We start from the raw sequence: 12,778 nt of genomic DNA on the forward strand, positions 1-12,778 counted from the left end.
TGTATGAAATCTGCATACATATTTAAAAATAAAGTGTGACAATTAAAAACTTCAGTCTCTTTTTTTTTTAAATCATTTAAACAGAAAAAGCAAAGTTCTTTGGAATGTTACAGTGTGTTTCTATTAGCAAGTCATTTCCCACATTACTTCTGAAAGATGTGATAGAAAACCCGTAGTCCAAAGAGGTCGTGAAGAAAAACCCATTAACCAGACTCGGTAAGCGTAATAATATTTCAAAACACACACACAGGTTAGCGGCACCGCCAAGTACACAGGATAAAGTAAAGCAGCGGTTCAAGGTGAATGGCAGAGGGTCACTCTTCCTCTCCACGCGGCCGGAGACGCAGCAGTATGATCACGTCAGAGCAGGAAACGGCTCCGGGTGTCGGGATCCTGGAACATGTCAGAACTCCGTCACCGTGGCGGTTCAATCTGACCGTTACTGGCCATTCTTCATGTTACAGAGTTTCTCCTGCAGTGAGGGAGGAGGGAAAAAACAAAAAACGCTCTCATGAGAACGACTTTCACCTTCCAACCCAGTTCTCTGATACCATCACATTTGGTTCTGTGTGGCCCAATCTCACCTTTGTCAGTGGCGGTTCTACACTTAATTACTCCCCGGGTAAGACCCCTCCGAGTGCCCTCCCCCGTCACAAAATTATATTATTATTAATATTTTACAAGTGCCACTTCAACTGAAACTGAAATCAAAAGACTGTTAAAGTTTTAGGTTTGACAGAAATTTGATCATGTAGCATTTGTCTTCTGTGGGTCAAAAGAAATTCTAAACTGAAATGTTACCAGCGTTCCCATGCCAATGAAATCAAATGTGATTCTTTTTCTCCCTCAAATAAACCAGTTAATTATGAACATAAGCCTCATTTTAAACATTATTATTATTTTGTCAGTGTACATGACATTAAAAAGAGTTGCCAGCTGCTGGAAATTTTTTTTGTAAAAACACTCTTGCAGGCACTCAAAAAAGGGTCAGATTCAGTCACTTCAGCTAGTAATGTGAACACAGCATAGGTTCTAAGCCGTCTTAGGCGGTCTGTCCTTTCTGCAAGCTTTTTCCCCCACAAGTGAGCAGTTTGTTCTCTCCGGTGACATTCAAACCCGTTCTTCCACCTCGTCTGCCTGCCTCGTTTTTGCTGGATGGTCCGCGGACCGCACGGCAGGAGAGCGCCTGGTCCTGCCACACATCGAGAACATTCGGCTGCGCACAGCTCGGGATGCAGCAGAATCCTCGCCGTGTGCCGCAGGACATTACACACAATTCAGAAAAATGTGCAGGAATTAGACCTGTATTTATAATGTTATGAATGAGATGTGTGTTATTTGGAAGAAAGTCGAGGTGGAACTGACTTTAGTCCACGAAGCACCCCCGCATTTTCCCTCCATTACAAAGCAGTGAACTGTCCACCGCACGCCCCTCCCCTTTCTTTCACCTTCTCACGGCTTCTGTGAACTCTGACAGCAAGCAGACAGTATCTTTAAGTCATTCGAGATGTCCTCTGGGCCAAAAAAAACAGAACAAAAAACAAACCAAAACCCCGTCAGGCCCAAATTCTGATCTTGACCTGTGACCTTTTAACCAGTTTTCTTCTTATGCTGACCAACAATCACTTCAATTGGTTTTAATCAAAACTCTCTCTCTCATATACATATATGTACTTGGGGTCGCCACAGCAAATCCAAGGTGGATCTGCATGTTGATTTGGCACAGGTTTTACGCCGGATGCCCTTCCTGATGCAACTCCACATTACATGGAGAAATGTGGCAGGGGTGGGATTTGAACCCGGAACCTTCCGAACTGAAACCAAGCGCATTAACCACTTGGCCACCACCCCTGCTCTCATATATATATATATATATATATATATATATATATGTATCCTGTTATGGCACTTTGTGAACAACTTTCATTAGTAGTCAGATTTTCGGTGGTCAGTTACCTTGATCATGTCCTCCAGCTTGATGGCATCAGCTGCAAACCTCCGGATGCCGTCAGACAGTTTCTCCACAGCCATGTGGTCCTCGTTGTGCTGCCAGCGGAATGTTTTCTCATCCAGATGGACCTTCTCCAGGTCACTTCCCATGGCTGTGGAAAGATGTGTGAAAATGATGTCACAGTTAACAGATTTCACCTCTTCAAATTAAAAAGGTTAAAGGTCAGGTGATTCAACATGCACGTGGAGCCACCTGCAATGTCGCAGTTTGACTGTCAGGACTGATGGCTTCAAATCTAAAACATTTCATCAAATTAACCTCTGACTTGTGTTCAACAGTGGACCAGTAAGACCTTTTATGAGTCTACTGTCATCATGCAGCGAGAGGCACTCGAGCAGTGAGCAGCTCCCCAGTAAAAGCTTTGTGGGAGACAGACACGGGGACAACATGCACACTGCACAGGTGGGAAGTGATCCCAGGATCTTCTGCTGAGACAACAGTGCTAACCGCTAATCCACTGCCCCACTAATTTGTATCACAGCACCATTTACTTCCTGTAGGAGTGTAAGAAATTCCAATGTTATAAGGAAAGTGGGCGGTCAAACTATGCAACATTATTTCCTGGTTTAAGTAAGATTTAATTATGATTTGTTATATTGGTTGGGGGGGAATCCAAATTTCTGTACTTCTTTCTGGAGCACTCAAGACTGGAGAGTCATTGAGTCATAGAAAGTCCAAATGATACCATTTTGGACTCTTTACAGTGAGACAAATAATGTGGGATACTTTTCAATGCATTTTTTAATTTTGACCCCTGTATACTGACCCTGACCTGCCCACAATGGGATGGGCCAGCAGACCTTCTCTGTAAGTCATGGTATACAGAAACTGGATTGAACATGTTTAGACCCCTTAGTTGACTTGGCCCGTGGACTAAGACAGAGAAAGTTGTCCAGTCATCATAGCCGTTCGTTTCCTCTCCTCCCATTTGATGGGCCAAACCCAAATGCTACTGTATAACTTTATGGCCATGCCAATTTAATTTAATCTTCTTCAACGGATTAGTCTCACTGAGATCAACATCTCTTGTACAAGGGAGACCTGGACCATTATAAAGCCTCCAGTCCACCTAACCTGCATGTCTTTGGAGGTAGGAGGAAGGTGGAGCACCCGGAGGAAACCCACACAAAACGGAGAACATGCAATCTCCACACAGAAAGGCCACAGGTGGGAATGGATCCCATGACCCGCTTTGTGTAAGGCAACAGTGCCAACCACTAAGCCACTGTGCTGCCCCAATAAAACTTCTTTTGAATTTGACACACACAGAGAGACAGACAGGCCTAGTTTTCCTCAACTGCCCAAACCAGTCCCAAATATCTGAGCTTAGCCTTCAATATTTAGCCCCGGGCCACTGGCGAGGTTCCTCCCCCGCTTGGTGTTTAGTGAGTTTATGATCTGAATAAGCGCAGAGACGTCACTCCCTCCTTGTGACGGCCCAAACATAAATTGATGTATGAAGTAGTTACGGTATTGCCCAGCCTTACTAAACTGTTCCACAAACTCAGCACACACACACTTACTTATCCTGGTTTTTAAATTTTTAAAAATATAGTACTAGATACTTTTCTCAACATTTTTTGTATATTGTTAGGAAGCAGATTACTTGCCTTGAACACTACAACAACATTCAGGGAGGAGGTGAGAGACAGTGACTGCAGCCGTGGTGAGGAGCACGGCTAGAAAGGTTCTGTGTGACGTGGACAGAGGAAGGAAGACTGATGGAGGGAAGATGTTCAGAACAGTATAACGAGAAAGAGGTTGGTGAAAAAGAATGTATATATTTAGAGATAAAGTAGACCAAAGTACAATGAGATGTAGCACAAGCTGAGAAGTGCTAGAGAAAGGGTATATAGCAAAGTTGTACATGAAGTTTATCATGAGAGAAGGAGAAAAAGGTCCTGCACAGATTGGGCAGACAACAGGACAGGGATGGAAAAAAAAAAAGTGCAGCAGGTTAGGATGATAAAGGACACAGATGGCAGTGTCCTGAGAGTGCGCTGAGAAGGTGGAGGGAATAATTTGAAGAGCTGATACTAGATATACAGACAGCTGGAGAGAGAAGGCTGGATGATGTGGAGAGTAAATCAGGAAGTTCAAGAGATTAGTGAGGGATGAAGTGAGGGCAGCTATGAAGAGGATGAAGAGTGGAAAAGCAGTTGGTTAGACCTGTTGAAAATGTCAAATGTTACAAAATCTTTTGGGCCACATGTTCTAATAAAATAAGAGATCTGTGCCAAATTTTATTGAAATGGCACATTGTTTAGGGTCCCCACAAAGCAACAATTTTCCCCAAACAAGCAAAAAGGGGAGACACCTTCCAGTTATGTTCTCGTATGGGTGACTAATCAACCACTGCTTTTTATGATTAGAAGCCATCACATGTAGCTGTAAAAGAAAAGTAATGGCACCAGAGTCTTCTCCTGTTAGGGTGACGTTGTCTTGCCAGCAGAGGGAGAGGAACATGTGTCACTCTGGGGGACCTCTAAATCTTATTTGACTGAGTTCAACTTTGGTCTGAACATATAAAACCCCAAGTGGAACAAAAACAACATGTGGCCTGAAGTCTCTCAACTTTTATTTTGTCACTATTTTATTTATTTATTTAATCCTTTATTTAGACAGGAAAAATCTCTTGAGACTCAATGTCTCATTTACAAGAGAGACCTGTTTTGCAAAACAACAGTTAATGTAAAAAAAAAAAAAAAAATATATATATATATATATATATATATATATATATATATATATATATATATATATACACACACACACACACACACACACACACACACACACACACACACACCATGAACAACCCTACAGTTGGTCCAGATGACATTCCAATGGCATCTTTGAAAGATGACAGAGTTTTTAAGCCAGATTCTTTAATAATAACAGCCAGATCTAAGGTGTGGTTTGTTCGCGTCACTTTTCCTGACAACTGATTTCCTCAGCTGTAGGCTTTTCAAACTGAGCTGTAAGATTCTGAAGGCTGGAATCCAAATCCTGCAGGAAAATGACAATTCAGAATGAAATCAATGTAAAAAAAAAAAAAAAAAACTTACACACACACACACACCTAATAGAATAATCACACAGCACAGTGGGAGTAGCAGAGCAGACGGTCAGCATTCGAATGGTTTGAGCTGAAAGTTATAGCGTTTGAGCTAACCGTGAAATTCTGCCATATGCCAAACAGGCCTGCAGCTACAGCTGCAACAAACCTCCAGGACTTCAGCATCAGCTACCACCAGGCCCGGGCTACAGCATTGGCTGCCAGTTTGTCGTCTCTGCGGGGAAGACTAAGCTAATAGCGAGCCTCCGGTAAGCTAGCTTGTGATTTGCCTTTAATCAAGATCTACTGTGTCCTGAGAGCAACATGACTTTAAAATTCCTTCAAAAAGACAGAGGAATTACAACCCCAATTCCAATGAAGATGGGACGTTGTGTAAAATGTGAATAAAAACAGAATACAATGACTTGCAAATCCTCTTCAACCTATATTCAATTGAGTACACCACAAAGACAAGATATTTAATGTTCAAACTGATAAACTTTATTGTTTTTGTGCAAATATTTGCTCATTTTGAAATGGATGCCTGCAACACGTTTCAAAAAGCTGGGACAGTGGTATGTTTACCACTGTGTTACATCACCTTTCCTTCTAACAACACTCTAAGCGTTTTGGACCTGAGGACACTAATTGTGAGTGTCATGATTGTGCATAAAAGAAGCATCCCAAATGGCTCAGCCGTTCACAACCAAAGATGGGGTGAGGATCACCACTTTTGTGAACAACTGCATGATAAAGTAGTCCAACAGTTTAAGAACAATGTTTCTCAGCATTCAATTGCAAGGAATTTAGGGATTCCATCATCTACAGTCCATAATATAATGAGAAGATTCAGAGAATCTCGAGAACTTTCTACACATAAGCGACAAGGCTGAAAACCAACACTGAATGCCCGTGACCTTTGATCCTTCAGGTGGCACTGCATTAAAAACTGACATTGTATAAAGGATCTTACAGCGTGGGCTCAGGAACACTTCAGAAAACCATTGTCAGTAAACACAGTTCGTCGCTACATCTACAAGTAGAAGTTAAAACTCTACAATGCAAAGCAAAAGCCAAACATCAACAACATCCAGAACCGCCGCCACCTTCTCTGGGCCCGAGCTCATTTGAAATGGACAGACGCAAAGTGGAAAAGTGTGCTGTGGTCTGATGAGTCCACATTTCAAATTGTTTTTGGAAATCATGGACGTCGTATCCTCTGGACAAAAGAGGAAAAAGACCATCCAGAATGTTACCAGTGCAAAGTTCAAAAGCCAGCATCTGTGATGGTATGGGGGTGTGTTAGTGCCCATGACATGGGCAACTTACACATCTGTGATGGCACCATCAATGCTGAAAGGTACATCCAGGTTTTGGAGCAACACATGCTGCCATCCAAGCGACGTCTTTTTCAGGGACGTCCCTGCTTATTTCAGCAAGACAATGCCAAGCCACATTCTGCATGTGTTACAACAGCGTGGCTTCGTAGTAAAAGAGTGCGGGTACTAGACTGGCCTGCCTGCAGTCCAGACCTGTCACCCATTGAAAATGTGTGGCGCATTATGAAGCGCAAAATACGACAACAGAGACCTCGAACTGTTGAACAACTGAAGTCGTACATCAAGCAAGAATGGGAAAGAATTCCACTTACAAAGCTTCAACAATTAGTGTCCTCAGTTCCCAAACGCTTATTGAGTGTTGTTAGAAGGAAAGGTGATGTAACACAGTGGTAAACATACCACTGTCCCAGCTTTTTTGAACCGTGCTGCAGGCATCCATTTCAAAATGAGCAAATATTTGAGATGAGATATACTTTATTGATCTCACAGTGGAGAAATTACATTTACACTCCACTTACCTCAGACAGCAATTAGTCCACAATTATTACTTGTTTACCGTAATAATGGCACGTCAGAATTAAAGACAGCACATACACATTTGACATTGTTTATGTGCATTAAGTTTGAAGAAGCCCTTTATCCAAATTGAGGCAAGGGTGAAGGTCACGCAGCAACCCTGAGATGCGTCGCCATCAGCTTGGGGGGAGTGACGGGGGCTGCAGCTAAAACTGCACCGCCCCCGCAGAAGGGGAAAGGAGTGACGTAAGCAGACGCAGGAGTGGGGGGTGTTGATGAGGGATAGGAGGGGGTGGGCGGAGGGAATGGAGCATGCTTCAATCCTGTGAAAAACAGTTTATTGTCTTTGTGAGTTGAGATAAGAAACAGCCAAATGATCCCCAGGCCAACAAATCCCTCTGGAGGAAAACAGTCGGGCAATTTGACCTTCAGTCTTGATAAGCCTGTAGTGTTATGGTTTGAGCAGTGAAAAAAAAAAACTTAACAGTTCCACTTGAGCAACCAAATCCCAATTATGAATTAAGAATATTCACCGGCCTCCGAAATCTTCAACTGCAAGGCATGCATCAGCTCCAAGATGTCATCCAATTTGCGTCTGAGTTCAAGAGTCATTGCAGTCTGAGAATGCACTGCCTCGCCAACCTCGTTAATCATGACGGACAAGCGAGGGGCCGTGGTTCTTGATGCCGCCGTCTTGTCAATTTTCCAGTAGATCAGGGCAGCACATAAGCCAGAAAGTACCAGCCCTGCTACCATAAGACCAAAAATAAATAAATCCTCAACGGAGAATGGCACAAAGAATGCCACATGCCAGGAACTCCAGGAGTCGAGAACATAGCCCGCAGGATGCGTTCCATCTGGGCAGGTAGGATCCCCCGGTCCTGACCTTCTTGTAGAAAAAATGGTGTCAATAGCATTCAGAGACCAGCTGATCAATTCCATGGTTAATCCAATAGTAGTCCAATAGATCCAGAATCCAATATAATTTGAGGAATTCACAGTCTGGTGAAGTAGGGACTTGAAGGTTAAAAGCAGAGAACAGAGATAAGGGAGAGTGGAGGAGATGGGACTGCCCTCGTCGGAGTCCCAAGATTTTTTTTTTTTTTTTTTGCACAAAAACAATAAAGTTTATTAGTTTGAACATTAAATATCTTGTCTTTGTGATGTGTTCAACTGAATATAGACTGAAGAGGATTTGAAAATCATTGTATTCTGTTTTTATGTACATTTTACACAACGTCCCAACTTCATTGGATATGGGTTGTAAACGAGTCCATGAACATGATGTCTATGGAAATGGCTTCTTTGACAAAACAAAACCACATCATAACAGAACTGCTGGGAGAAATCAAACAGCTGAAACAACAGAACTCTGAACAAGAACAGAAAATCTGTATCTCTTTGTATCTGGAAAACCGGGTGTCTGGCTTGGAGTAGTATTTACGTATGAACGATGTCATTATCTCCGGACTAAAAATCAAACCAAGGAACTTTTCACAGGCTGTGACGGGAGTTAGTGCTGAGGACGGTGGACACGAAGAAACTACAGAGGAACAGGTGAGTGCATTCCTTCATAGTAAACACATTGACATTAATAAAGAAAATATCGAAGCCTGTCACGCTCTGCCGACTCGGGCTCAGAAGGATAAGATGTCCACTCCAGTTATCATTCATTTTGCAAACAGAAGGCACAAAGCTGAATTACTCAAACAGGGAAGGAAGCTGAAAGGCACAAATATTTATATAAAAGAGCATCTTACTAAGAGTAACGCGGACGTCGCCAGGAAAGCAAGGCTGCTTAAGAAACAGTAAGATCCATTCAGTTTGGGTCACAAACTAAGGTTTTTATCAAACCGAAGGATGCAACTGAAAATGCCAGAGGTCTCTGCATCAGCAGCATGAGTCAGAACGGTTTGAATGAGGATGAGATGGAGGACTGTGCAGGCTTTGTGTTGTGTATTCGTGTTTTTTTTTTTTTTCATGGATTGGTCACTCATTCCGTGTCTGGTATCTATGTTTTATTTATGTGTGTGCTGATTTATTTATTATGTGCCTTGCCGGGAGTGTGCAAAATTTCGTTATGCCTGCATAATGACAATAAAGATCTTGATTGATTGATATAATGGCTGTCTGACACATACTTGGATGAAATTATAAGTGATACTGCTGTACAGTGGTCCCTTGCTATAACGCAGTTCACCTTTCATGGCCTCGCAGTTTCACATATTTTTTTAGTGCAATTTTGCATGTTTTTTTTTTTTTGAACAGCGCACTGTGTGCTGCGTCCTCATCAGGCGGGCCGGTCATGGCACCGGTCGGCATCACCGCGATTGGCTAAGGGAGAGAATGCACATTGTGTTCTGCGTCCTAATTGGCTAAGGGACTGTAGACCATCGTCAATCAGTCTCCTCCGTGCTGTGTCTCCTGTACAGTACAGAATGCGGTCAGCTTGCATTTCTGTTAAAAGGTGTTAATATTTGGAATAATTAACTCTGTTCTTTCAAACTGCAGGTGTATTTCTAAGCTTCCTTTTATGTTAAAAATTTTGGGGCAGAAAAAAACAAAAAACAAAAACAAAAAATTTTTCTTGCACAATTACAAGTGTTTTTAGATACAAACAGCATTTTGGATACTTTCCAGTCAGGATATAAATCATTTCATAGCACTGAGTCTGCAATTTTAAAGGTTTTTAATGACCCATGTTTAAATCAATGATTCTGGTGATTCTGCCATTTTAGTGCTTTTAGACTTGACTGCTGCTTTTGACAAAGTTGACCATGCAACTCTATCTCTTCTTGAAAATTGTGTGGGTGTCAGGGGGACAGCCCTTGACTGGTTCCGCTCATACCTGACAGACCACTCGTTCACTGTCAGGCTGGGGAACTCCACCTCGTCCTCTGCCCCTTTGAACTGTGGAGCGCCCCAGGGGTCTGTTCTTGGGCCTGTACTTTTTACCCTGTACCTTTCAGCTTGGGACTCCGGCAAGGACGGTCGCATTCCTCCCCTCTCCTCCTTTTTCTGTTCTCTATCTCTGCTCTGTCCTGCAAAGTCCCAGCTTCACCAGACTGTGAATTCTTCAAACTAAGATTTGGATTAACCGTGGAATTGATCAGCTGGTCTCTCATGCTATTGACACCAATTTATTCGTTGAGGAAATCAGGGCTGGGAGACCCTGCGTGCCCTGATGGAACCTACCCAGTGGGCTATGCTCTCAACACCTGAGAGAAATGGAACGTGGCGTGCTTGGCTCCACACTCTGTGGAAGACGCTGAGGATTCATTTCTATTCGCTTTTATGGTGGGAGGTTTGGTGCTGATTGGTTTGTGTGCTGCCCTGACCTACAGGAATATTAGCAAGGTGGCAGCTACCAAACCTTCGTCCCCTCATGTGTCTGTCGTGATTAATGAGTTGGGCAATGCTGTGTAATCTCAGACTGCATGAACTCTTGAACTGAAACGCAAAATGATACCATCTTGGAGCATATCGCTGCATTGCAAAGGGATGTGCTGCTGAGGACCGGAGAATATTTTTCATAAATTTGGACTCTAGAGGATCAGAGGTGTAGTAAATGGAATTACTAATTACTACTAATAACGCGGTTGTTAAATCTAGTTTTTATCATCTTTGTCTTTTAGCCAAAATTAAATTGGTTAAATCTAGTTTTTATCATCTTTGTCTTTTAGCCAAAATTAAATTGATTTTATCTTTCTCAGATTTTGAGCGCGTCATGCATGCTTTTATCTCGTCATGTCCGGACTACTGCAATTCACTCTATCTAGGAATTAGGGCTGCCACAACAACGTCGACTATTGAAACCGTCAATTAATTTAGTAGCTGACGAGTCATTTATTTAAGTCTTTGTTATTCTCTCATTTCATAGTTTTAGGCAGCGAGCCGTCCTGCTGTCATTTGAACGTTCAAACTTGGATAAGACGGCCAATTAAAACAGTGGCTGTCTTGTTCAAAGCTGTCTAAAATGCACAGTTTAAGCAAGGTTTACACACAGACGGTTTTGTCGGCGAGTAGTACGGAGACCGAAGTTCGCGGTTGTTTTTGCGGTGGAAAGGGGCGGAGCTCGCCGGCTCCGGTTGTCAGTCAAATGATGGACCTTGATCACACGGAGCGAGTTGCTGTGGAAAGCTCCCAATACAGAGAGTATCATTATTTGCTCCAGGAGCTGTATCTGGGTGACGGCCGCTTTCAGCGGTCCTTCCGCCTCTGCAGGACCCAGTTTGAGGATCAACTGTCCACGCGCGCACATGTAAACAATTAAAATAAATAAATAAACTCCGTTGCTTGCTGCAGCTCGCTCTTTCCCCCAAAAAACTCTGTCATAATTGTGTTTAGAAACCAGTCACCATTTGTTTTATTATACATCTGTGTAGTTAATTAATAAAATATTCTCTACAGACGACTCGCTCGCGCGCGCACGTAAAAACAAAGAAAAAAAAAAGAAATTCGATCTGCTCCACGCTGCTGTTTGCTGCGGGCTGCTCCTCGTTCATTCCCCCAAAAAACTCTGTCATAATTGTGTTTAGAAGCCAGTCACCATTTCCTTCATTATACAGCTGTGTAGCTAATAAGTAAAATAATCTCCAGGACGATTCGCGCGCACGTAAAATAAAATTTAAAAGAACCTCCGCTCCACGCTGCTGTGGTGCTGCTGCTCGCTCCAAAAACTCTGTCATGATTGTAAAATAAAGGACAAAAGAGACATAAGTCCTGCTCACAGGCTGCTACCAGAGACAGGACATGTTCACATCTTCAAACTCCAGACATCTCCACGTCACTACATATTCAGTCCCTGATTGGTCATCGCGGCGCGACGAGAACTGTGGCACTACAGGAAGCGGCAGGATGAAACGGCGATTAAAAAGTATCAAACGCCGTTGTTCGTCGCCACAGGAGGTCTCCGGGAACGCTCCCGGAATTATTCGACATGTTGAATAATTTTTTGACGACTCCCTGTAAAGCAGGAACTAAGCCACGCCCCTAGTGCTGGCGTTAACAACGGCGTGTGATGCTTAAGACGGCCAAAAACTCTTCCGGGACGCTTCCGGGAGCTCTTACCGTCTATGTGGAAACGGGGCTTTACCGGAGCACCTGTCAGTGTGTGTGTGTGTGTGTGTGCGCGCGCGCTGCGAGGGAGGGGAGGTTCCTGAACGGAGGCACGAGACGTTACATTCTGCTGAGAACCATCAGTGCACGTGAGACAGCGAGCGCGGAGCAGAGAGAGAGGATTTTAACCCGAGTGAACTTGTTCAAAAAAAAAAAAACAGCAACAACACAAAACTAAAGCGTGGAGCTGCCTGTACTTCTCTTTCAACTTTCTCTACCGGTGTTTTTCTGATGGCACCATCCTGTTCACACCATGTGCGCGTCGTATACTGAATTTATGAGATGAAGTAAATGGTCAAACATCCTCAAAAAATGAGAACATATAAATGAACTGAGCAAAAATTACACACACGGGTTAAAAAAAAAAAAACCCTGCTGTGGAGAAGCTGTGCAGTGATGTTCAGAGGAACAGATCATAAAAAGCAGGTGAGAACTCTGAACTTTAACAGCTGTTATTTTCCAAAGGTATTTATTTGTTCAATCGTAAGATTAATGTAGTGTTCAAGCACAAAATGTGACTGATGAGAAAAAAAAATGACTTCATCACACTAAAATGAACTGGAGTCAGAATAAAAATACAAGCTTCTGATTTTTGTTATTTTTTTAAATCATTATAAGCTGCAGCTACATGTTTTATTCATTTCAAAGTGAGTTACCTCTCATTTTATTCTGATTTATTTATACAAAAAATATGGGGAGTCAAATCAGCCTGCATTGTTCTGTTCAGTTTATATC

At 42.8% G+C, this 12,778-nt stretch overlaps 1 protein-coding gene across 1 annotated transcript in view; it reads right to left on the minus strand.

Annotated features, from left to right (window-relative positions):
• Positions 1 to 343: 343 nt before the first annotated feature.
• The window catches only part of taldo1 (transaldolase 1), a 49,115-nt gene continuing 36,680 nt past the window's right edge, over positions 344 to 12,778 (minus strand). The window contains exons 5-7 of the mRNA XM_034164033.1: positions 3,662 to 3,729; positions 1,957 to 2,102; positions 344 to 472 (exon numbers count right to left, since the gene is read on the minus strand). Coding sequence (XP_034019924.1) covers positions 440 to 472; positions 1,957 to 2,102; positions 3,662 to 3,729 — 247 coding nt within the window. The 3' untranslated portion in view covers positions 344 to 439. The remainder of the gene's footprint in view (positions 473 to 1,956; positions 2,103 to 3,661; positions 3,730 to 12,778) is intronic.

Source organism: Thalassophryne amazonica, chromosome 2 (assembly GCF_902500255.1).
Source record: "Thalassophryne amazonica chromosome 2, fThaAma1.1, whole genome shotgun sequence".
Taxonomy (NCBI): domain Eukaryota; kingdom Metazoa; phylum Chordata; class Actinopteri; order Batrachoidiformes; family Batrachoididae; genus Thalassophryne; species Thalassophryne amazonica.